This window comes from Oncorhynchus mykiss, chromosome Y (assembly GCF_013265735.2).
Source record: "Oncorhynchus mykiss isolate Arlee chromosome Y, USDA_OmykA_1.1, whole genome shotgun sequence".
NCBI lineage: Eukaryota > Metazoa > Chordata > Actinopteri > Salmoniformes > Salmonidae > Oncorhynchus > Oncorhynchus mykiss.
The window spans coordinates 31,043,498-31,069,298 of NC_048593.1; the positions used below are offsets into that span (position 1 = coordinate 31,043,498).

The 25,801-nt window shown below is 44.1% G+C and overlaps 2 protein-coding genes across 5 annotated transcripts in view; one reads left to right on the forward strand and one right to left on the reverse strand.

Annotated features, from left to right (window-relative positions):
- The first annotated feature begins 569 nt into the window (after window positions 1-569).
- LOC110510025 (calpain-5) lies at window positions 570-14,312 on the forward strand. Of its 3 annotated transcripts, none has more exons than XM_021591298.2 (12): window positions 570-948; window positions 3,029-3,224; window positions 6,080-6,211; window positions 10,344-10,552; window positions 10,664-10,856; window positions 10,964-11,154; window positions 11,298-11,375; window positions 11,485-11,803; window positions 12,206-12,408; window positions 12,531-12,652; window positions 12,788-12,924; window positions 13,266-14,312. In XM_021591298.2, the coding sequence occupies exons 2-12, from the start codon at window positions 3,060-3,062 to the stop codon at window positions 13,446-13,448; spliced, it is 1,932 nt and encodes a 643-aa protein (XP_021446973.1). In that variant the 5' UTR covers window positions 570-948; window positions 3,029-3,059; the 3' UTR covers window positions 13,449-14,312. The 3 variants fall into 3 exon arrangements, with proteins under 3 accessions (XP_021446973.1, XP_021446971.1, XP_021446972.1); XM_021591296.2 differs by lacking the exon at window positions 570-948 and adding an exon at window positions 1,856-1,965; XM_021591297.2 differs by lacking the exon at window positions 570-948 and adding an exon at window positions 1,888-2,019.
- Window positions 14,313-16,773: 2,461 nt separating this feature from the next.
- The window catches only part of LOC110509413 (serine/threonine-protein kinase PAK 3), a 130,856-nt gene continuing 121,828 nt past the window's right edge, over window positions 16,774-25,801 (reverse strand). For both annotated transcript variants that reach the window (XM_036967363.1, XM_036967364.1), the window contains 4 exons: window positions 22,321-22,420; window positions 21,956-22,152; window positions 21,717-21,854; window positions 16,774-16,998 (listed from right to left, as the gene is read on the reverse strand). In XM_036967363.1, the coding sequence (XP_036823258.1) occupies window positions 16,909-16,998; window positions 21,717-21,854; window positions 21,956-22,152; window positions 22,321-22,420 (525 nt within the window). In that variant the 3' untranslated portion in view covers window positions 16,774-16,908. The remainder of the gene's footprint in view (window positions 16,999-21,716; window positions 21,855-21,955; window positions 22,153-22,320; window positions 22,421-25,801) is intronic.

The following is a 25,801-nucleotide window of genomic DNA, read 5'->3' on the forward strand; positions in this document are numbered from 1 at the left end:
TCTATCCCTCCTCTCCTCTCCTCTTCCCTCTTCTCATCTCCCTCCTCTACTCTTCCCTCCTCTACTCTCCTCTCCTCTTCACTCCCTCCTCTCCCCTTCTCTCCCTCATCTCCTCTTCCCTACTCTCCTCCCCTCCCCTCTCCATCCTCTTTCCATCTCCCTCTTCCCCCAACTCTCCACTCCTCTCCCCTTCCCTTCTCTCTTCTCCCTGCTCTCCTCTTCCCACCTCTCTTCTCTCCTCTCCTCTTCCCACCTCTCTTCTCTCCTCTCCTCTCCTCTCCTCCCCTCTCTGTCCTCTTTCCACCTCTCTCTCTCCTCTCCTCTTTCCACCTCTCCTCTTCCCTCCTCTCCTCTTCTCTCCCTCCTCTCCTCTACCCACTCCTCTCTCTTCCCAACCCCCCCCCCCCCTCTCTCTCTCTCTCTCTCTCTCTCTCTCTCTCTCTCTCTCTCTCCTCTCTCTCTCTCTCTCTCTCTCTCCTCTCCTCTCCTCTCTTCTCCTCTCCTCTCCTCTCCTCTCCTCTCCTCTCCTCTGCACCTTGGAGAGCCCAACGGCTCCAGGAATGCAGTGGATAACATATCTCTCTTCGAACTTCACTAGAAAGGAATGAGACTGGGAGCCAGCACTTTGCATGATGCATTCTGCCCTAATGAACCACTCGTCAGACCAATTTTTGGTGTGCGTCAGTGAATGTGGGTTTTTCTGTTTGTTAATGAGTGTGTTTGTGGTTAGGAGTGGAAATACCATTGCTGTGTGTTTTTGGTTGCTCCTTTGGAGCCCTACGTGCTGCAGACCATTGTCATAGGAAGGGGACAGACAGGAGGACACAACCCTTTGGCTTTAGTTGTGACGTCCCAGTAGATCTTCCCAAGGTGTATCAGAGGGGACATTTTTGCAACCTTATAAGGAACTTTAGGATTTATTTGGGGATTTTAGGAGGACAAGAACAGGTAAGAGCCACACACTGTGGAGACATTTAATTGCTGCAGTTATTATCAGACATAATATTAAAAACATTTTGTTCATGAATGAATTTGTCAAATTGTTATATACTTAACATGTACTCCCCCTTAGCAGCAGCATCTGTCCATTTGTTCAGCAGCAGTTGTATAGGGAGTGAAATGCTGTCTATCACAGCCTCTGTCATTAGAACCTGCATCTAAGGCAGCTCTGCTAAACTGAAACCACAGTGGATGTGTACATTCTCCCAGCTGGATAGTGATAATAGCATTCCACCTACAACATTAAGTATACAGGCATTATTACAGTGAATTAAGCTTGTCGTTTTGCCACCATTCTTGTTCTAACTTTGTTAGTAACATAACCTTTGATGATGCATACTGGTGACCTTACCATTTAAACAGCAACAGCTTTTAGTACAATGTTGGTGACCATTGAGTCTAAGCCTATTTTATCAGCGTACACTAAAATAGACCATTATAACAATAAACCCAACAGCTGTGGCAATTATAACAGCGATACTCCCCCCTCCTCAATCTCCCCTGCAGTGATGACATTTACACCAAACACAGAAAAACCTGTTGGAGCTCGTCAGTCAGGTACTGAGGTTTCACGTGGTATAAACACACACAGACACGCCAGTGTACACCCGAGGAAGGACTCTTCTACAGGGAAGTGACATCACAAAGGCATGATCAGAACTGCATGGCAAACTCACATCACAGTTACTTATTCAATCAATAAAGCCACACACACACTCACTTCATGATAGTCACCCACTGACACAATAAGTCAACACAGACTGTGTGAAGTAGAACACTTGTTCCTGGGATATGGGTGTGGCCCTGAGCATGAACAAGCAAAACTAAACTGGGTCACTGCAGAGATGTTGTGGGGGAGGGGGGGAGGAGGGGGAGGGGTGAGAAAGACAGGTACAAAGACCTGGTGGAAACACCCTTCTCTTTCACTATCCTGGAGGAGGGGGTTGTCACAGCACTACGACGGAGGTACGAAGACACTTTTACTGGGCTTTTTCTTCTAGATCCTTAAATGTGATACATGTAAGGAGTTCTCTTTGCTTTAATAGTTTGAAGAAGAGACAGAGAATGTGGTTGTTCTGTGTGTGAAGGGGGAGAGAAAGTGTACAGGAGAGGGAGAGAAAGACGGAGGAGAAAAACATTCACATTTTTTTCCCACCAATTATTCTAGTGTATTGGATATGGGTCCATTTCTGCGTAATGTTCTGACTGAAAACTGAAGGAAGCAGATAGTTGGCCATGATGATAATGAACTGTCAGAATCATGACAACTTCATCGTGAACTGCCTCTCACTGTGTTCCAAATGGGCTTTGCTCTGAGAGGCATTTCCTAAAGTGTGTAATGTTTTTGGGAAAAGTGTCATTTAGTTTAGAGCTTGACTGTTCTCCGGTGGAATTTAATTATTTGTGTCTGTGTTATTCATGGCAGACAGCAAATGTACGAAACTGCACTGGCAGACAGACTCCATATAAAATCTAATCTTGTTTATAAAGAGCTTGACCTCTGGGGTCGGGGGTCAGGAGTAAAGAGACTGGTCATAGAGTTAGAATATCAGAATATTCCCAAAGGATAGCAGTTTTGATCAGATGTTTTTGATCACCCATGGGATGTTTCCATCACAAAACCAGGAACAGTTTGTGGTCAGATTGCAGTAAAATCTATGCTTGACTGTAACTTTTAAAGTGATGTAGCGTAGTTGTTTGTAGAAAACTGTTTTTCTACTTGAATTTATTTAAATATGCATCATTTGCATATTGGTTATTGGATATATTTATTTCTAGGCCATCTTGTTGCCCGGTTGGCCTCTATGGGAGACTATATCTAAACTACAGTGATTCAGATGAAAGATTCCATTACAACATTATCCAAGAAAGAGCTACTCTGGGATTTATGGGGTGTATTAGTGTAGGGTATGCTGAGCTCTTGTCCAGACACCCAGAGTCAAAGGTGAACAATAATAGATCCTAAGCTGACAAGGACTGTCCTGGTAGTCTGCCTATAAAGTAACATGACGTCTTCTTCTGTGGTCAGTTTGCAGTTTCAAGGTTCCAGCGTCCGAACCATGTTCTCCACGGCCACTTCATACAAGAACCAGCATTACTCTGAGCTGAAGAGGAAATGTCTGGAGGACAAGAAACTGTTTGAGGATCCAGAGTTTCCTGTCACCAACGCATCCCTGTTTTACAGGAAGCCACCTCCTGGTATGGTGGAGTGGAAGAGACCACGGGTGAGTGTAGACGTCTACCTTTCTACTTTATTTTTCCTCTATTAGCTTAATACCAAAAGCAGAATCTGTATGCAAAAACACTACACATGAAATAGACTGTCACAAGCTTTAATGATTAACTGAAACTATTTGTAATGTTCATGTTTTTCCTAATAGTTTTTAGGAAATGTTATTGCTTAAAAGACCAATTTATAGTTTGCTGTTGATTAGTAAAAATTGAAGCTTATAAAAGTGCTATAGAGCGCTATCTGTGATCAGAGCATGACCATCTTCTTGTGCAATATAAACATGTCATGTCTATGATTGAACTTTCATGTGTGCTGACTTTGATATACAAACAGTATGACTGTGTTATATTTGGCCATACATACAGTGGGTAGAACAAGTATTTGATAACCTGCAAAATCGGCAGTGTTTCCTACTTACAAAGCATGCAGAGGTCTGTAATTTTTATCATAGGTACACTTCAACTGTGAGAGACGGAATCTAAAACAAAACACAGAAAATCACATTGTATGATTTTTAAGTAATTAATTTGCATTTTATTGCATGACATAAGTATTTGATCACCTACCAACTAGTAAGAATTCCAGCTCTCACAGACCTGTTAGTTTTTCTTTAAGAAGCCCTCCTGTTCTCCACTCATTACCTGTATTAACTGCACCTGTTTGAACTCGTTACCTGTATAAAAGACACCTGTCCACACACTCAATCAAACAGACTCCAACCTCTCCACAATGGCCAAGACCAGAGAGCTGTGTAAGGACATCAGGGATAAAATTGTAGACCTGCACAAGGCAGGGATGGGCTACAGGACAATAGGCAAGCAGCTTGCTGAGAAGGCAACAACTGTTGGCACAATTATTCGAAAATGGAAGAAGTTCAAGATGACAGTCAATCACCCTCGGTCTGGGGCTCCATGCAAGATCTCACCTCTTGGGGCATCAATGATCATGAGGAAGGTGAGGGATCAGCCCATAACTACATGGCAGGACCTGGTCAATGACCTGAAGAGAGCTGGGACCACAGTCTCAAAGAAAACCATTAGTAACACATTACGCCATCATGGATTAAAATCCTGCAGCGTACGCAAGGTCCCCCTGCTCAAGCCAGCGCATGTCCAGGCCCGTCTGAAGTTTGCCAATGACCATCTGGATGATCCAGAATAGGAATGGGAGATGGTCATGTGGTCTGATGAGACAAAAATAGAGCTTTTTGGTATAAACTCCACTCGCCGTGTTTGGAGGAAGAAGAAGGATGAGTACAACCCCAAGAACACCATCTCAACCGTGAAGCATGGAGGTGGAAACATCATTCTTTGGGGATGATTTTCTGCAAAGGGGACAGGACGACTACACCGTATTGAGGAGGATGGATGGGCCATGTATGGTGAGATCTTGGCCAACAACCTCCTTCCCTCAGTAAGAGCATTGAAGATGGGTCGTGGCTGGGTCTTCCAGCATGACAACGACCCGAAACACACAGCCAGGGCAACTAAGGAGTGGCTCCGTAAGAAGCATCTCAAGGTACTGGAGTGGCCTAGCCAGTCTCCAGACCTGAACCCAATAGAAAATCTTTGGAGGGAGCTGAAAGTCCGTATTGCCCAGCAACAGCCCCGAAACCTGAAGGATCTGGAGAAGGTCTGTATGGAGGAGTGGGCCAATATCCCTGCTGCAGTGTGTGCAAACCTGGTCAAGAACTACAGGAAACGTATGATCTCTGTAATTGCAAACAAAGGTTTCTGTACCAAATCTTAAGTTCTGCTTTTCTGATGTATCAAATACTAATGTCATGCAATAAAATGAAAATGTATTATTTAAAAATCATACAATGTGATTTTCTGGATTTTTGTTTTAGATTCCGTCTCTCACAGTTGAAGTGTACCTATGATAAAAATTACAGACCTCTGCATGCTTTGTAAGTAGGAAAACCTGCCGATTTTGCAGGTTATCAAATACTTGTTCTCCCCATTGTAGGTATTGTGAAAGGTGTTGTCTGCCAGGTTTTTATATAGACTCATACAATATTCTGTGATGGAGTACTTAAAAGGTTAATGCCTTTTGAGTGGTTGCCTCTGAGGATTGTGTTAAAGGTTAAATGTCATCCACAATGCTTATTGTGGTGACAGACAGCAAACTGTGGTGTGAAACTGAGGTGAGGGTGGTGCTGGGAAGTGTCTCAAAGTGTATGCTTTACATAGCATGTGAGATATATGACACAACATGTGTTTCAAAACTGTCAAGAGAAAAAATCGAATAAAATCTATGTTTGTATAGCTGCCATTTTGTTCAATGGAGAAAGCTGGAGTTATATTTCTGTTTAATGTGTTACTGTATCTGTTCTATGTACAGATGTTGGATCTTAATTTGAGCCAGCTTAAAACAGCAGGAAAATTATCCTGCATCAACAGGAAATGTGAATTATCCTGAGGCAAACATTATAATAAATTGATTTTTGTATGGGTTGATATATTGTTTTTTTTAGGGTAAGTCAGGTCTGACATTTCAAAGTGGAAATGACTACAAGTTTGCATTTCCTGCTGTGCTGGAAAATGATCAGCAACAAAAGAGTGATCAAATTAAGATCCTGCATCTAAATGGCATGTTGCCCAAGTGACAAGAAGAGAAAACACAATTTCTTATTCATAACAACAGTACACCTCGAGAGTTCCAACTCATTTAAAAAGAAAACGTGCTCTAAGCCAGAACTATTTGTCAAGAATTTGCGACTATTGTTACAAGCATAACTTATTAGTGAGCACTTTCTAAGCTATTTCAATTTTTCACATGGAACATTTTACCTCACAATTTCACATTGTACCGCCACTCATCATACATTTTCTTTCTCTGTTACAGGAGATCAGTGACGGGCCTCATCTGTTTGTGGAGGGCATCAGCTCCCATGACCTGAACCAGGGGCTTTTGGGTAACTGCTGGTTTGTGGCGGCATGCTCCTGCCTCGCACTGAAGCCAGACCTCTGGCAGAAGGTGAGTTTGGTTTCCTCCTGTCGGTTCACACAGTCTGAGATGAGTGTTACAAGAGCAGACTATGTGTGTATTTCCTTTACAGTCACCTTATAGGGGAATAAATGGTGCTGTTTGTGAAGGAACACATCAAATCAAGCTTTATTTATATAGCACATTTTAGATGCAACGCAATGCACTTCTCAGGAAAAAACCCAAATAGAACATACGGTGAAAATAAAAACAGAAATATTTACTACACAGCAAATGTAAGAGGATAAAAAACTAAAGACTAACAACAACCGAAAGACTAAAAAGCACCTTAAAAAAAGCAAAGTTAAAAAGGTGTGTTTTAAGACCTCTTTTAAATACAGTGCCTTGCGAAAGTATTCGGCCCCCTTGAACTTTGCGACCTTTTGCCACATTTCAGGCTTCAAACATAAAGATATAAAACTGTATTTTTTTTGTGAAGAATCAACAGCAAGTGGGACACAATCATGAAGTGGAACGACATTTATTGGTTATTTCAAACTTTTTTAACAAATCAAAAACTGAAAAATTGGGCATGCAAAATTATTCAGCCCCTTTACTTTCAGTGCAGCAAACTCTCTCCAGAAGTTCAGTGAGGATCTCTGAATGATCCAATGTTGACCTAAATGACTAATGATGATAAATACAATCCACCTGTGTGTAATCAAGTCTCCGTATAAATGCACCTGCACTGTGATAGTCTCAGAGGTCCGTTAAAAGCGCAGAGAGCATCATGAAGAACAAGGAACACACCAGGCAGGTCCGAGATACTGTTGTGAAGAAGTTTAAAGCCGGATTTGGATACAAAATGATTTCCCAAGCTTTAAACATCCCAAGGAGCACTGTGCAAGCGATAATATTGAAATGGAAGGAGTATCAGACCACTGCAAATCTACCAAGACCTGGCCGTCCCTCTAAACTTTCAGCTCATACAAGGAGAAGACTGATCAGAGATGCAGCCAAGAGGCCCATGATCACTCTGGATGAACTGCAGAGATCTACAGCTGAGGTGGGAGACTCTGTCCATAGGACAACAATCAGTTGTATATTGCACAAATCTGGCCTTTATGGAAGAGTGGCAAGAAGAAAGCCATTTCTTAAAGATATCCATAAAAAGTGTCATTTAAAGTTTGCCTCAAGCCACCTGGGAGACACACCAAACATGTGGAAGAAGGTGCTCTGGTCAGATGAAACCAAAATTGAACTTTTTAACAACAATGCAAAACATTATGTTTGGCGTAAAAGCAATACAGCTGAACACACCATCCCCACTGTCAAACATGGTGGTGGCAGCATCATGGTTTGGGCCTGCTTTTCTTCAGCAGGGACAGGGAAGATGGTTAAAATTGATGGGAAGATGGATGGAGCCAAATACAGGACCATTCTGGAAGAAAACCTGATGGAGTCTGCAAAAGACCTGAGACTGGGACGGAGATTTGTCTTCCAACAAGACAATGATCCAAAACATAAAGCAAAATCTACAATGGAATGGTTCAAAAATAAACATATCCAGGTGTTAGAATGGCCAAGTCAAAGTCCAGACCTGAATCCAATCGAGAATCTGTGGAAAGAACTGAAAACTGCTGTTCATAAATGCTCTCCATCCAACCTCACTGAGCTCGAGCTGTTTTGCAAGGAGGAATGGAAAAAAATTCAGTCTCTCGATGTGCAAAACTGATAGAGACATACCCCAAGCGACTTACAGCTGCAATCGCAGCAAGAGGTGGTGCTACAAAGTATTAACTTAAGGGGGCTGAATAATTTTGCACGCCCAATTTTTCAGTTTTTGATTTGTTAAAAAAGTTTGAAATATCCAATAAATGTCGTTCCACTTCATGATTGTGTCCCACTTGTTGTTGATTCTTCACAAAAAAATACAGTTTTATATCTTTATGTTTGAAGCCTGAAATGTGGAAAAAGGTCGCACAGTTCAAGGGGGCTGAATACTTTCGCAAGGCACTGTATGTCCACAGTTTTGACCCCCCTCAGGTTCTCTGGCAGGCCTCTTGGTCCTAGGATTTGGGATAGTTAAAATACAAGTGCCAGAGGACCTTATGGACCTATTGGGTCCATAACTCAACGCATGTCTGACATGTATTCGGGTGCACAATCGTGGGTTGATTTAAAAACCAATAGAAGAATAGGACAATGAATTGTAAAAATTCACAGGCAGCCAGTACAAGACTTTAAAACCGGGGATAATGTGTGCTCTCCATCTGGTCTTGGCCAGTACCCATACTGCAGCATTCTGTATGTTTTGTAGTTGACCAATGGCTTTCTTGGGTAGACCAGACAGGAGAGCATTACAGTAGTCAAGCCTGCTTGTAATAAAAGCATGGATGAGTCTCTTTGTATCAGACTGAGAAACGGACACACCTTAGCAATGTTGCTCAGGTGGTAAAAAGTTATTTTGGTCACATTCCTAATGTGTGATTTAAATTGAGCAGATAATGTCTATGAAGTATGTGGGTGGATGTCTGCGTGCCATACTGTTGATACCTGACTCAGAGGGGACGTAGCTTAGTTCACCTGAGGAATTCACTCGAGGGGCTTTTCAAAATAAACTAGTGTTATCCTTCCATCTTAAATGACCATTACCATTCAGAAACATTGAACTTTTCCTTATTCAAGCCTGGCTGGGAAAGATACTACTTGCCTACATCCCCACAACAACTTTCCCAAGCCTCCCACATTTCTCCTTCACTCAAAACCAGATAGCTGATGTTCTGAAAGAGACCAAATCTGGACCCCTACAAATCAGCTGGGCTAGACAATCTGGACCCTCTCTTCCTAAAATTATCCGCCACAATTGTTTCGACCCCCATTATTAGCCTGTTCAACCTCTCTTTCGTATAGTCTGAGATCCCCAAAGATTGGAAAGCTGCTGCGGTCATCCCCAGAAGCACTTCAATGCCATACAACTCTCCTTCCGTGGCCTCCAACTGCTCTTAAATGCAAGTAAAACTAAATGCATGCTCTTCAACCGATCGCTGCCCGCATCTGCCCAGCATCACTACTCTGGACGGTTCTGACTTAGAATATGTGGACAACTACAAATACCTAGGTGTCTGGTTAGACTGTAAACTCTCCTTCCAGACTCACATTAAGCATCTCCAATCCAAAATTAAATCTAGAATCGGCTTCCTATTTCGCAACAAAGCATCCTTCACTCATGCTGCCAAACATACCCTCGTAAAACTGACTATCCTACCGATCCTTGACTTTGGCGATGTCATTTACAAAATAGCCTCCAACACTCTACTCAGCAAATTGGATGCAGTCTATCACAGTGCCATCCGTTTTGTCACCAAAGCTCCATATACTACCCACCACTGTGACCTGTATGCTCTCGTTTGCTGGCCCTCGCTTCATATTCCTCGCCAAACCCACTGGCTCCAGGTCATCTATAAGTCTTCACTAGGTAAAGCCCCGCCTTATCTCAGCTCACTGGTCACGATAGCAGCACCCACATGTAGCATGCGCTCCAGCAGGTATATTTCACTGGTCACCCCTAAAGCCAATTCCTCCTTTGGTCGCCTTTCCTTCCAGTTCTCTGGTGCCATTGACTGGAACAAATTGCACAAGTCCCTGAAGCTGGAGACTCATATCTCCCTCACCAACTTTAAGCATCAGCTGTCAGAGCAGCTCACAGATCATTGCACCTGTCCATAGCCGATCTGTAAATAGCCCATCCAACTACCTCATCCCCATAGTGTTATTTACTTTATTGCGCCTTTGCACCCCAGTATCTCTACCTGCACATTCATCTTCTGCACATCTATCACTCCAGTGTTTAATTGCTAAATTGTAATTATTTCGCCACTATGGCCTATTTATTGCCTTACCTCCCTAATCTTACCTCATTTGCACACTCTGTATATAGATTTTTCTATTGTGTTATTGACTGTACGTTTGTTTATTCCACGTGTGATTCTGTGTTGTTGTTTGTGTCACACTTCTTAGCTTTATCTCAGCCAGGTCTCAGTTTTCAATGAGAACTTGTTCTCAACTAGCCTACCTGGTTAAATAAAGGTGAAATAAAAAATGTTAAAAAAAACACCCAAGTTTTAAACTATTCACATTTGACTAGACATGTTGTTCACTGTGAAGCCCTTTGTGTTGACAGGTCATCCCTGACTGGAAGGAGCAGGAATGGGACTCTAAGCACCCGGAGAACTACGCTGGCATCTTCCACTTCCAGTTCTGGGTGTTTGGGGAGTGGGTGGACGTGGTAGTGGATGACCGCCTGCCCAGCATCAATGGAGAACTCATTTACTGCCACTCCAAAGTCAAAAACGAGTTTTGGAGCGCCCTGCTTGAGAAAGCCTATGCCAAGTATGTATACTCTAACATTTCTCAACCCTTGATTCATAAATGATAACGTTTCGTACCCTCTAACCTCTCTGTATCTTCTCCGGACTCTCTTCTCTCTCCTCTTGTCTCCAGGCTCTCTGGCTGCTATGAGTCGCTGGACGGGGGCAACACTGGGGATGCGGTGGTGGATTTCAGTGGAGCCGTGGCAGAGGCCATTAACCTTGAGGCAGAAGCTTTCCACAAAGACCAGGGGAGAATGGACAAACTGTTTGAGGACCTGTTCAAAGTCTATGACAGGGATGGAATAATCAGCTGTTCCATCAAGGTCTGTCTTTTCAATTGATCATTTTCAATTGGTCAGTACACTATAGTCACAGGTAATTGTGTTTAGTAGACACAAATGACTGACTACTGTGCTTGGACCTCTTTTAGGCGTCTCCTTCTGAAATCGAGGCACGGATGGCGTGTGGGCTGGTGAAGGGCCATGCCTACTCAGTGACTTCAGTGAAGAAAGTACGATTGGGCCACGGGCTGATAGCCTACTTCCAGAACGAGACCATCCCCCTGATCCGCATGAGGAACCCCTGGGGAAAGATTGAGTGGAACGGAGCCTGGAGTGACAGGTGAGGAGGACATATCCTCCCCGCTCGCTTACTGTTCAACCTCTCCACACCTCAGTGCACAGGTGACCTCATCAACTCATTATTTCGTTCTCCCTCCCTCTATTTCCTCTTGCCTCTCCCCCTCTCCCTCTCTCCTACCTCAGTTCAGCGGAATGGAAAAAGGTTGGCAGCATGGAGAGGAATAAGCTTGGCATCACAGTGGAAGATGATGGGGAGTTCTGGTGAGTGTAAAAAAAAAGGCTGTTATCTCTTCTGTTCAGCGAGTGAGAATGTTTTCTGTCTACCCGTGTTAATTTGCGTCTCTGTGTGTGCGCTACTGTATCTTCAAAGGATGGAGTTTAGAGACTGGTGTAAGTACTTCACAGATGCAGACGTTTGTCGTCTCATCAACACCTCCCTGCTCACCATCGACAAGACATGGAACGAAGTGATGATCTTGGGGAGTTGGACCAAGAATGCAGAACCTCTGCGCAACCGCTGTGGAGGCTGCATGAACCACAAACAGACCTTCTTACAGAACCCCCAGTACCTGTTTGAGGTGACCGAGGAAGTGGATGAGGTTCTGATCTCCCTACAGCAGAGAGACATGAAGATCCACAGACGTATCGGCCAGGGAGAGAACCTCACCATCGGCTTCGCCGTCTTCAAGGTAGTTCATATTAACATCCTCTAAGAATGACTAGTGGGACTGGGGTGAGAGACTGGGCCAGTGAGGGTATGCTACTGGGGCGTTGGTCCAACTTCAGTTCATTTTAGCGGAGAAGTTCTCTGCGCCACATGTTTGGCTTCCCCCGCTGTACAGTTATTTGGTTAAATCAGTGGAATTTCAATTTTCCCTCTTCAGCCGTTGAACAAACAGAAAATAAACCAGAGGGTGTTTACAATAATGGGTAGACATTACTTATAAATGCCACATTGGCTTGTTCATATCAGGGACACAAACTTTCAACAACCTGTAATCCCTAAATGATGAATATTTTAGATCTGATCAAGCTGTAACAACAAACACTGGGGAACAGTCATGGCGAAAAATGATTTCTTTTGATTTAAGGTTGAACTGAATAGGAAATACCGCATGCATGACATCATCACCCAACTTAATGTGCAAACTACTACGTACATCAACGCCCGCACGGTGTTCATGAGGGCCATGCTCCCCAAGGGTCGCTACATGATCATCCCCTCCACCTTCAAACCTGAGACTCTGGGAGAGTTCATGCTGCGTGTTTACACTAACGTAGACTCAGGATGCAGGTACTGGAAATAGACCTGTACATGTACACATAGTAACACACTTCAGTATGATATCTTATCTATGCAGTATAACCATTACTTTAGCATTACTGTAAAGGTATAAGGTGATCTCTCTCTCTCAGAGAGCTGACAGAACACCAGCCCAGGATGACGTGTTGGAGTAAGCTGACTGGCTACCCTGTTGCCGTGTCCCAGATCTATGTCCACGGAGCAGAGGGGCTGGAGAACCAGGACCGCACAGGGGGTGAGAGAACGCTCCACAACCTCAAATCAAAACTATCTCATACATTACAGGGAAACATAAGTAAAAATGTTTTTGACATTTTGGGAGTATATTAGGCATTGCCTAATGGCAGGTTAATACTGCGTCATTGTACAGGCGCGGATCCATATGTGATCGTATCCTGTGAGGGCTCCTCAGTCCGGTCAACAGTCAAGGCAGACACCGTGAAGCCGGTGTTTGATACCAGAGCCATCTTCTACAGGAAGAAGCCCACAAAGCCAATCACTGTGGAGGTAAGGTATATGGGGGTCAAAGAGCATCACTACCAATAGGCTGGAAGGACAAGCTGACTAGTGAATTGTTACATTTCGATGTCTGAAGTTAGGGCTCGATTCAATTCGCATCGCTGAAGTTCAGCACTACAGTGCGCTTAAAATGTAAAGTTGAGCCGACATTTGCAGAGATTACCGTGAATTCAGTTTCTGCTAACACAGGAACAGTGCCTTTAAATGTGGCACTTCAGCGCTACGGATTGAATAAAGCCCTTAGTGTCATTAATGGATGGTCAGATAGTGTTCACGCAAAACCTTGGTCTTAAATGGTCTCCACTTCCTTTCTCGTCCCTCCTCCCCAGGTGTGGAACAGTAATGCTGTGAAGGACCAGTTCCTAGGCCAGGTGGTTCTGACAGGCTCAGTGAAGGACTCCACAAACCCCCAGAGGCTCCAGTTGAGGAAGAGTGGCAGAGCCATGGCCGACGAGATGCCTGGCTCCATCACCCTCCGTATCGTCACCTCCACCGAGCTCACAGACATGTGATCTGGATCAGCTGACTACTACCTGGGTCACATTGACAATGTGTACAACACTCTGTTGCCTCTGACACTTTGAACAGGGGCTCATCACTACAAGGCATAAAGTTATCACTCAGAATGACTATCAACGTGAGCTTACAATATATTCTACTAAGGACTGCCATGGTCATGGACCAAGAAGTACCTACTAAAGACTGCCTTGGTCATCGACCAAGAAGCACCTACTAAAGACTGCCTTGGTCATGCACCAAGAAGTATCTTCAAGCCCCCTGTAGTTTTGTTTGTTCTTATAGTGTTTTGTAAAGGGACAAGACATTACTTTTTGAAAGATGAATAACTGTAAATATATTATTATTTTATACTAGACTATACACTATGAAACATAATAACTCTTCAGACTAATACGCATACTGTATCTGTATACAACATTATGCAACTTATACATTCCAAAAATATGTTTATCATATACAAATAAAAGGGCCTCTTTTCATCTTGCTGAAAAACAGCCAAAAGGCTCTTGCTGCAAAATATTGGAAAGTCTTGAAAGAGGCGAATGTATCTAGAGTAAGTTTTGGACCATGGTCATTCATTTGTGTCATTCCACTGAACTTATTGAAATGTCTAAAGGGTATGTACTGCCTCTAAACTAGCATCCTCCTTTGCTCGAAATGTCTTGCCACTTTTAGTCCCTCTCTACTAACAGCAAAGAAAAGTAAATCCATTCAAACCAAAAAAAAAAAGTTTTTATTTCAGTTCAGTTCCCAAACTGCAGTATTTTGTTGTTTTACACTCAAGACACAGCCATGCACAATTCAGAATTCCAAAAAGTATGTTGCTTTATCCACAATTAAAAATAGCTTATCCAAAACCTTAGTTGTCCCCAGTTGCTTTTTCTCATCTGTCCTTTTCCAAAGATGGGGCTTGCTGAGGTTCACCAGACTTTTTTGCCTTTGTTCTGTTCTCATGATAATCATTAATGGAGGAATTTTCACACCACGTGTACAGGTTTACACATTCAGAAGATAGGAATGTACAGGATCGACCGCGGAAGAGGAGTGGGCCGGCGGGGAGGGGCGGGGCAAGGCCGCTAGCTGTCCTAGAGTTCATCTTTGTGCTCAGAGTTCAGTCCTGTACATAGAGGTGCGGCTAAAGGTCAGAGGGCAGATAGTCTCTGTGAGGTCCCTAAGACTCTCAGCCACAGGCACACTCAGAAGTAGTGCTCCGTACAGATAGACATGGGACTGCTGGAGACAGTTCTGTGTCCAGGTGGAGTACTGTCTGACACAGCCCAAGCATGATCGATCCATCCAGGAGTGTGTTTTATTTTCTCATTCAATTTCCAGGGTGCAAAACATTCATAAATAAATACCATAGAGCAACCTGGATATTATCCTTTCATTTTGAAGTTGCGTAACTCAGATTTTTAAAAATAATCCCATCCTATTTACATACACACACATATCCCAACAATGTTAGCCTAATTGGAAAATGTACTAACGTATTGTTTTCCCATGCATGAAATCGGTGATGTACTCCTTGCAATGGACAGTGTGAGGCTCTCCTGCGTGGTGGAGGGATGAGCGAGCAGCTACCCTGCACTACACAGTCTGAGTTAAGGTGGAGAACAAGTGTGGTATCTAGTGCAGACTGAGGTCACTCTCTCCCTTACAAAGACACTCATGCATACACACACACTCCCATTCATACACACTCCCAACACCATCTACCAGGGATACAGTGTGAGCTCATGGAATATAGCTCATGAAATCAGTGGTCAGTGACTCCCTGTGAGAGCCCTGAGATCAGGGAATGATATCACTCTGTAGTGTACACTACAGGTTAGACCCTCAAGTGTCTTTCCTCATCGCCTACTCTCTCTGTCCCAGGTCTGGACTTCAGTACAATCCTAAGGGATGCTGTTGCTACTATAGACCAGACGGAGGATGCCATGTTGATGGTTATCACTAAGCTATTGAATGAAGAATCAAGAAACAGTCTATACTTATCTGCAGAGCTTTTCAGACTTGTTTTCTAGTAGCCTCTGCTATGGGATGATAGGAATGGCAAAGTGAAGGGGAATGTGACCCTTTAGTTTCCAATGGTCCGCAAGACAATTAAATTGGCACTCAGTCTTCAATCCAAAAACCTTTTCATGGGCAAATGATTAACACGCACCCATCCACCAACCTGCCAAACAGCCAAAACTCACAGAAACACTCATATAGAAACAGACACAACCAAACTCACACAGTACATCAGAAAGTTCAGCAACAAGACACTGGAGTAATAACTCTTAACTTCCACTGAGAGGGGGTAGGCTAAATAATAGCATCACATTAAAAAAACTAGATAAACACATCATGGACGGACAGACAGATAGACAGATGAACATATGCGCTAACTCAGGGATTGTGCTCACTTGAACAAATGGCTTTTCACACTAAGCATCGCTTCTACTTCTGACACATCTAAGTAAATTCACAGATCAGAGGTTAAGCATGCAAAAGTAAGGCTCATTGATGTGAAACAAATGGTAACATTGACAAACACCGCCCCCCCCCCCCCCCCCCCAAAAAAAGCAAATGTTTGTCTGTAGACTATCCCAACTAACTAAAGGTAATTAGCCAATAACATGGGATTTATATTTAAAAAGCTGTGACTTGAACTCTGAACACATTGTGGCCCATCAGATACACAGTAGTTATTGAATCAGCCTCCACTGCAGCCCTGGCAAAGCCATTCTCTATGTCAGATCTCTAAACATCTAGCAACTTTAGGGTGTCCAAGAAATTACAGCTATGTCCTGGAGTACAACAGGCATGTCCTGGAGTACAACAGCCAACTGGCTTTGATTGAATGTTTGCCTCTTCTATCCCTCCCTTCTTTTCTCTCTCTCACATATGCACAAAGTCATGCAGGCATATGCTGGGTCCAGAGTCCCCAAGTCTGTCCCATATAAAATGTTCACTGCAGGAGATGCCTGATGGAAAGTGAAAGGGAACCAAGGCGATTGCTGGACAGACAAGGAAGGAATCATATTATCTCAGTGCTGTTACGTTCTGCCTCTCTTCCTGGGTCTCTCCCTTTTGAAAAGGAGCTTTTTGGGGGTTTTTCTTCGTATTTTCTATTTTTAGTATTTAGTTTAGGAGCCTCTACTCCCCTCACAGGCCAAACACACGCTTATGCACACACGCTTACGCACACACTCTTACACACACGTTTACACACACGCTAACAGACGTCTGACAGACTGCTCCACATGTGCAGAATGCTGGAGGACTAGAGGAGGAGGCGGCAGGCGGTTCAGCAGCAGCGTCCCACTGCTGAGAGGCCCTGCAGGCCAGCTGTCCATCCCCTGTATGAGGCAGCAGGGGGGTTGGTTACTGGTCTGTCCTTGTGCTGTCTCTCTGTCACACAACACCATGGAGCAGGGTCCAGCTCTGTGTGTGGACACATGGCGCCCTCTAGCGGCTGCTGTTTTTTATGGCCTCCTTGGCTGCTACAATCAGAGGGCTCAGGCTGGACAGGGGCTTGGCTAACTTCAGGAATGAATGCTGCAAGGAACACAAGAGGAGAATAGTGATGAGGGGAATGCTCTGCAACCCTGCGTGTACAGACTGTGATTTAAGGTTAGAACTGTACACGTAACTGCCAGAATAAAGAAAACACGTGAGTTAATGAAGGATACTAAGTATATTAAAGCAGGTGCTTCCACACAAGTGTGGTTCCTGAGTTAATTAACCACTTAACATCCCATCATGCTTAGGGTCATGTATAAAAATGTTGTTTCCCGTTTCTTTTACAATGCACTCATATATACATGTTCTAATGGTATCAGGTATTTCTTTATATTTTGTGTTAAAATAAAGAAAATTATATTTGCCTCATTTGCGTACATACACAGGATATATTTTCATATATGAATATACACTGCTCAAAAAAATAAAGGGAACACTTAAACAACACAATGTAACTCCAAGTCAATCACACTTCTGTGAAATCTAACTGTCCACTTAGGAAGCAACACTGATTGACAATAAATTTCACATGCTGTTGCGCAAATGGAATAGACAACAGGTGGAAATTATAGGCAATTAGCAAGACACCCCCAATAAAGGAGTGGTTCTGCAGGTGGTGACCACAGACCACTTCTCAGTTCCTATGCTTCCTGGCTGAGGTTTTGGTCACTTTTGAATGCCGGCGGTGCTTTCACTCTAGTGGTAGCATGAGACGGAGTCTACAACCCACACAAGTGGCTCAGGTAGCGCAGCTCATCCAGGATGGCACATCAATGCGAGCTGTGGTAAGAAGGTTTGCTGTGTCTGTCAGCGTAGTGCCAGAGCATGGAGGCCCTACCAGGAGACAGGCCAGTACATCCAGAGACGTGGAGGAGGCCGTAGGAGGGCAACAACCCAGCAGCAGGACCGCTACCTCCGCCTTTGTGCAAGGAGGAGCACTGCCAGAGCCCTGCAAAATGACCTCCAGCAGGCCACAAATGTGCATGTGTCTGCTCAAACGGTCAGAAACAGACGCCATGAGGGTGGTATGAGGGCCCGATGTCCACAGGTGGGGGTTGTGCTTACAGCCCAACACCGTGCAGGACGTTTGGCATTTGCCAGAGAACACCAAGATTGGCAAATTCGCCACTGGCGCCCTGTGCTCTTCACAGATGAAAGCAGGTTCACACTGAGCACAGGACAGACGTGACAGAGTCTGGAGACGCCGTGGAGAACGTTCTGCTGCCTGCAACATCCTCCAGCATGACCGGTTTGGCGGTGGGTCAGTCATGGTGTGGGGTGGCATTTCTTTGGGGGGCCGCACAGCCCTCCATGTGCTCGCCAGAGGTAGCCTGACTGCCATTAGGTACCGAGATGAGATCCTCAGACCCCTTGTGAGACCATATGCTGGTGCGGTTGGCCCTGGGTTCCTCCTAATGCAAGACAATGCTAGACCTCATGTGGCTGGAGTGTGTCAGCAGCTCCTGCAAGAGGAAGGCATTGATGCTATGGACTGGCCCGCCCGTTCCCCAGACCTGAATCCAATTGAGCACATCTGGGACATCATGTCTCGCTCCATCCACCAACGCCACGTTGCACCACAGACTGTCCAGGAGTTGGCGGATGCTTTAGTCCAGGTCTGGGAGGAGATCCCTCAGGAGACCATCCGCCAACTCATCAGAAGCATGCCCAGGTGTTGTAGGGAGGTCATACAGGCACGTGGAGGCCACACACACTACTGAGCCTCATTTAGACTTGTTTTAAGGACATTACATCAAAGTTGGATCAGCCTGTAGTGTGGTTTTCCACTTTAATTTTGAGTGTGACTCCAAATCCAGACCTCCATGGGTTGATAAATTTGATTTCCATTGATAATTTTTGTGTAATTTTGTTGTCAGCACATTCAACTATGTAAAGAAAAAAGTATTTAATAAGAATATTTCATTCATTCAGATCTAGGATGTGTTATTTTAGTGTTCCCTTTATTTTTTTGAGCAGTGTATTTTAAATGATAATTTTATTTTGAGGGGTATACATTTTTTGTGGAATTGAAAAAAGTAATCTTTCTTATGATGTAAATGTCTATCTGATGTGTTAAATCCCAGACAAAGCTTTAGCAATCTTATGGATGCAACGGAAAGACAATGCATTGCATTGAGCCCATTTCAGCCAGGTGTGTTTGACAGGTCATTACAAACATAATGTGATAACGTTAACGGGAAAAAACGACAGCCACAAGCAAGAGTATGAAAGAGTCACAGGAGTAAAATGAAAGCGATCAATCCAGCCAGATTTAAGTAACAAGTGGATTTTGCACCCCTCAGGACATAGATGGCTGAAAAGACAGCTCCTCAGGTGGGTGTGGCATGCATGTTGCTATAGTAATGTAGGAGTAGACTAGTTGGTGTTTTGGGTTATGTTAGAGTGGTCAGGTTTAGGTTAGGGTTATGTTAGAGTGGTCAGGTTTAGGTTAGGGTTATGTTAGAGTTGTCAGATTTAGGGTTATGTCAGAGTGGTCAGGGTTGGGTTATGTCAGAGTGGTCAGGGTTGGGTTATGTCAGAGTGGTCAGGGTTGGGTTATGTCAGAGTGGTCAGGGTTGGGTTATGTCAGAGTGGTCAGGGTTGGGTTATGTCAGAGTGGTCAGGTTTAGGTTAGTGTTATGTTAGAGTGGTCAGGTTTAGCTTAGGGTTATGTCAGAGTGGTCAGGGTTGGGTTATGTCAGAGTGGTCAGGGTTGGGTTATGTCAGAGTGGTCAGGGTTGGGTTATGTTAGAGTGGTCAGGGTTGGGTTATGTCAGAGTGGTCAGGGTTGGGTTATGTCAGAGTGGTCAGGGTTGGGTTATGTCAGAGTGGTCAGGGTTGGGTTATGTCAGAGTGGTCAGGGTTGGGTTATGTTAGAGTGGTCAGGGTTGGGTTATGTCAGAGTGGTCAGGGTTGGGTTATGTCAGAGTGGTCAGGGTTGGGTTATGTTAGAGTGGTCAGGGTTGGGTTATGTCAGAGTGGTCAGGGTTGGGTTATGTCAGAGTGGTCAGGGTTGGGTTATGTCAGAGTGGTCAGGGTTGGGTTATGTTAGAGTGGTCAGGGTTGGGTTATGTTAGAGTGGTCGGTTTAGGTTAGGGTTGTTAGAGTGGTCAGGTTTAGGTTAGGATTATGCTAGAGTGGTCAGGTTTAGGTTAGGGTTATGCTAGAGTGGTCAGGTTTAGGTTAGGGTTATGCTAGAGTGGTCAGATTTGGGTTATGCTAGAGTGGTCAGGGTTGGGTTATGCTAGAGTGGTCAGGGTTGGGTTATGCTAGAGTGGTCAGGGTTGGGTAATGCTAGAGTGGTCAGGGTTGGGTAATGCTAGAGTGGTCAGGGTTGGGTTATGCTAGAGTGGTCAGGGTTGGGTTATGCTAGAGTGGTCAGGGTTGGGTTATGCTAGAGTGGTCAGGGTTGGGTTATGTCAGAGTGGTCAGGGTTGGGTTATGTTAGAGTGGTCAGGGTTGGGTTATGTCAGAGTGGTCAGGGTTGGGTTATGTCAGAGTGGTCAGGGTTGGGTTATGTTAGAGTGGTCAGGGTTGGGTTATGTTAGAGTGGTCGGTTTAGGTTAGGGTTGTTAGAGTGGTCAGGTTTAGGTTAGGGTTATGCTAGAGTGGTCAGGTTTAGGTTAGGGTTATGCTAGAGTGGTCAGATTTGGGTTATGCTAGAGTGGTCAGGGTTGGGTTATGCTAGAGTGGTCAGGGTTGGGTTATGCTAGAGTGGTCAGGGTTGGGTAATGCTAGAGTGGTCAGGGTTGGGTAATGCTAGAGTGGTCAGGGTTGGGTTATGCTAGAGTGGTCAGGTTTGGGTTGTGCTATAGTGGTCAGGTTAGGGTTATGTTAGATTAGTCAGGTTTAGGTTAGGGTTATGTTAGTGGTCAGCTTTGGGTTATGTTAGAGTGGTCAGGTTTAGGTTATGTTAGAGTGGTCAAGTTTAGGTTAGGGTTATGTTAGAGTGGTCAGGGTTGGGTTATGTTAGAGTGGTCAGGTTTAGGTTAGGGTTATGTTAGAGTGGTCAAGTTTAGGTTAGGGTTATGTTAGAGTGGTCAGGTTTAGGTTAGGGTTATGTTAGAGTGGTCAAGTTTAGGTTAGGGTTATGTTAGAGTGGTCAGGGTTGGGTTATGTTAGAGTGGTCAGGTTTAGGTTAGGGTTATGTTAGAGTGGTCAAGTTTAGGTTAGGGTTATGTTAGAGTGGTCTGGTTTAGGTTAGGGTTATGTTAGAGTAGTCAGGTTTAGGTTAGGGTTATGTTAGAGTGGTCTGGTTTAGGTTAGGGTTATGTTAGAGTAGTCAGGTTTAGGTTAGGGTTATGTTAGTGGTCAGCTTTGGGTTAGGGTTATGTTAGTGGTCAGCTTTGGGTTATGTTAGAGTGGTCAAGTTTAGGTTAGGGTTATGTTAGAGTGGTCAGGTTTAGGTTAGGGTTATGTTAGAGTGGTCAGGTTTAGGCTAGGGTTATGTTAGAGTGGTCAGGGTTGGGTTATGTTAGAGTGGTCAGGTTTAGGCTAGGGTTATGTTAGAGTGGTCAGGGTTGGGTTATGTTAGAGTGGTCAGGTTTAGGTTAGGGTTATGTTAGTGGTCAGCTTTGGGTTATGTTAGAGTGGTCAGGTTTAGGCTAGGGTTATGTTAGAGTGGTCAGGGTTGGGTTATGTTAGAGTGGTCAGGTTTAGGTTAGGGTTATGTTAGTGGTCAGCTTTGGGTTATGTTAGAGTGGTCAGGTTTACATAGGTTATGTTTTGGTGGTCAGGGTGGGGTTGTTGTGTACCTGGAGGAGCTCCTTGGCTGAGCCTCTGCGGTCCACGTCCATCTCCAGGCAGCGGTTGAGGAAGTCTCTGAACACGGAGGTCAGACGCTCAGGGTTCTGCAGCTCTGGAGTCCCGTTGGTGGCGATTAGGTACAGGGCCTGAGGAGATGGAAAGAGGGGTGGAGAGGGCCAATCAGTTACTGATCAAATAGTATATCCCTGGATGTGTGTGTAGTGTAGATGGTGTGTTTCAGTCTTACCCTGAGAGGGTTCTCATTAAGGTAGGGAGGTTCTCCCTCCACCATCTCTATAGCCATGATACCCAGGGACCAGATGTCCACCTTGGGCCCGTAGGCCTTACGGGTCACGACCTCGGGTGCCATCCAATAGGGCGTGCCCACCATGGTGCTTCGCTTGTTCTGCTCTGGGGTGATCTGGGCACAGAACCCAAAGTCGGCTGCAGGGAGAGAGAAACACGTCAGACATTGTTTTCAACTCCACTCATTTCCCACATGACTCTTTCCCCCAATCCCATCCATTTCCACATGACTCTCTCTACCAAATACCATTGACTGCATCATTCCACCCTGGTCCCTGCCTGTCCCCTACTGGTGAGGTTACTTACTGAGCTTGACTGAGCCGTCCATGCCCAGCAGGATGTTGTCACTCTTGATGTCTCTGTGGATCACCTGGTTGGAGTGCAGGAAGTCCAGAGCCTGCAGACACTGTAGAGAGTGGAGACACAGACACATTTCTCCCAATTAAGATCTTTAAAATAACCACAACAGCCTTGATCTCTGAACCAAGTTTTTTAGTACTATATCTCTTGACACATTGATGAAAATAATCATGGCCTCTAAACCTTCAAGCTGCATACTGGACCCTATTCCAACTAAACTACTGAAAGAGCTGCTTCCTGTGCTTGGCTCTCCTATGTTGAACATAATAAATGGCTCTCTATCCACCGGATGTGTACCAAACTCACTAAAAGTGGCAGTAATAAAACCTCTCTTGAAAAAGCCAAACCTTGAACCAGAAAATATAAAAAACTATCGGCCTATATCGAATCTCAAATTTTAGAAAAAGCTTCCTGAAGACAAACAATGTATATAACATGCTTAATCCGGCTTTAGACCCCATCATAGCACTGAGACTGCACTTGTGAAGGTGGTAAATGACTGTTTAATGGCGTCAGACCGAGGCTCTGCATCTGTCCTTGTGCTCCTAGACCTTAGTGCTGCTTTTGATACCATCGATCACCACATTCTTTTGGAGAGATTGGAAACCCAAATTGGTCAACACGGACAAGTTCTGGCCTGGTTTAGATCTTATCTGTTGGAAAGATATCTGTTTGTCTCTGTGGATGGTTTGCCCTCCAATAAATTAACTGTACATTCAGGTGTTCCTCAAGGCTCTGTTTTAGGACCACTATTGTTTTCACTATATATTTTACCTCTTGGTGTTGTCATTCGGGAATCATAATGTTAACTTTCACTGCTATGCGGACGACAAACAGCTGTACATGTCGATGAAACATGGTGAAGCCCCAAAATTGCCCTTTTTGGAAGCCTGTGTTTCAGACATAAGGAAGTGATGGCGGCAAATCTTCTACTTTTAAACTCGGACAAAACAGAGATGCTTGTTCTACAGTGCCTTGCGAAAGTATTCGGCCCCCTTGAACTTTGCGACCTTTTGCCACATTTCAGGCTTCAAACATAAAGATATAAAACTGTATTTTTTTGTGAAGAATCAACAACAAGTTGGACACAATCATGAAGTGGAACGACATTTATTGGATATTTCAAACGTTTTTTAACAAATCAAAAACTGAAAAATTGGGCGTGCAAAATTATTCAGCCCCCTTAAGTTAATACTTTGTAGCGCCACCTTTTGCTGCGATTACAGCTGTAAGTCGCTTGGGGTATGTCTCTATCAGTTTTGCACATCGAGAGACTGACATTTTTTCCCATTCCTCCTTGCAAAACAGCTCGAGCTCAGTGAGGTTGGATGGGGAGCATTTGTGAACAGCAGTTTTCAGTTCTTTCCACAGATTCTCGATTGGATTCAGGTCTGGACTTTGACTTGGCCATTCTAACACCTGGATATGTTTATTTTTCAACCATTCCATTGTAGATTTTGCTTTATGTTTTGGATCATTGTCTTGTTGGAAGACAAATCTCCGTCCCAGTCTCAGGTCTTTTGCAGACTCCATCAGGTTTTCTTCCAGAATGGTCCTGTATTTGGCTCCATCCATCTTCCCATCAATTTTAACCATCTTCCCTGTCCCTGCTGAAGAAAAGCAGGCCCAAACCATGATGCTGCCACCACCATGTTTGACAGTGGGGATGGTGTGTTCAGCTGTGTTGCTTTTACGCCAAACATAACGTTTTGCATTGTTGCCAAAAAGTTCAATTTTGGTTTCATCTGACCAGAGCACCTTCTTCCACGTTTGGTGTGTCTCCCAGGTGGCTTGTGGCAAACTTTAAACGACACTTTTTATGGCTATCTTTAAGAAATGGCTTTCTTCTTGCCACTCTTCCATAAAGGCCAGATTTGTGCAATATACGACTGATTGTTGTCCTATGGACAGAGTCTCCCACCTCAGCTGTAGATCTCTGCAGTTCATCCAGAGTGATCATGGGCCTCTTGGCTGCATCTCTGATCAGTCTTCTCCTTGTATGAGCTGAAAGTTTAGAGGGACGGCCAGCTCTTGGTAGATTTGCAGTGGTCTGATACTCCTTCCATTTCAATATTATCGCTTGCACAGTGCTCCTTGGGATGTTTAAAGCTTGGGAAATCTTTTTGTATCCAAATCCAGCTCTAAACATCTTCACAACAGTATCTCGGACCTGCCTGGTGTGTTCCTTGTTCTTCATGATGCTCTCTGCGCTTTTAACGGACCTCTGAGACTATCACAGTGCAGGTGCATTTATACGGAGACTTGATTACACACAGGTGGATTGTATTTATCATCATTAGTCATTTAGGTCAACATTGGATCATTCAGAGATCCTCACTGAACTTCTGGAGAGTTTGCTGCACTGAAAGTAAAGGGACTGAATAATTTTGCACGCCCAATTTTTCAGTTTTTGATTTGTTAAAAAAGTTTGAAATATCCAATAAATGTCGTTCCACTTCATGATTGTGTCCCACTAGTTGTTGATTCTTCACAAAAAAATACAGTTTTATATCTTTATGTTTGAAGCCTGAAATGTGGCAAAAGGTCGCAAAGTTCAAGGGGGCCGAATACTTTCGCAAGGCACTGTAGGTCCCAAGAAAAAAATAGATATTCTGTTGAATCTGACAATTAATCTTAATGGTTGTACAGTCGTCTCAATTAAAACTGTGAAGGACCTCGGCGTTACTCTGGACCCTGATCTCTCTTTTGACGAACATATCAAGACTGTTTCAAGGACAGCTTTTTTACATCTACATAACATTGCAAAAATCTGAAACTTTCTGTCCAAAAATGATGCCCAAAAATGAATACATGCTTTTGTCACTTCTAGGTTAGACCACTGCAATGCTCTACTGTCACGGCCGTCTGAAGAAGAGGACCAAAGCGCAGCGTGGTGAGCGTACATATTCCCTTTATTAGAAATGACGCCGACAAAAACAATAAACAATACAAAACAACCGTGAAGCTTATGGGCTATGTGCCACAAACAAAGTTAACTACCCCCAATCACAGGTGGGAGGGCTGCCTAAGTATGGTTCCCAATCAGAGACAACGATAGACAGCTGTCCCTGATTGAGAACCATACCCGGCCAAAACAAAGAAATACAAAACATAGAAAATAGAATGCCCACCCAAATCACACCCTGACCAAACCAAAATAGAGACATAAAAACCTCAGGGCGTGACATCTACTTTCCGGCTACCTGGATAAAGCACTAAATACATTTCAGTTAGTGCTAAATAAGGCTGCTAGAATCTAGACTAGAACAAAAAAAATTGATCATATTACTCCAGTGCTAGCCTTTCTACACTGGCTTCCTGTTAAGGCAAGTGCTGATTTCAAGGTTTTTTACTGCTAACCTACAAAGCATTACATGGGCTTGCTCCTACCTATCTTTCCGATTTGGTCCTGCCGTACATACCTACA

Bases quoted from the DNA above. Each gene is read 5' to 3' on its own strand.
- LOC110510025 (XM_021591298.2), top strand. From the start codon at position 3,060: ATGTTCTCCACGGCCACTTCATACAAGAACCAGCATTACTCTGAGCTG. The intron at 3,225-6,079 runs GTGAGTGTAGAC...TCTCTGTTACAG, and splicing joins TGGAGTGGAAGAGACCACGG to GAGATCAGTGACGGGCCTCA. The intron at 12,925-13,265 runs GTAAGGTATATG...CCTCCTCCCCAG, and splicing joins CAAAGCCAATCACTGTGGAG to GTGTGGAACAGTAATGCTGT.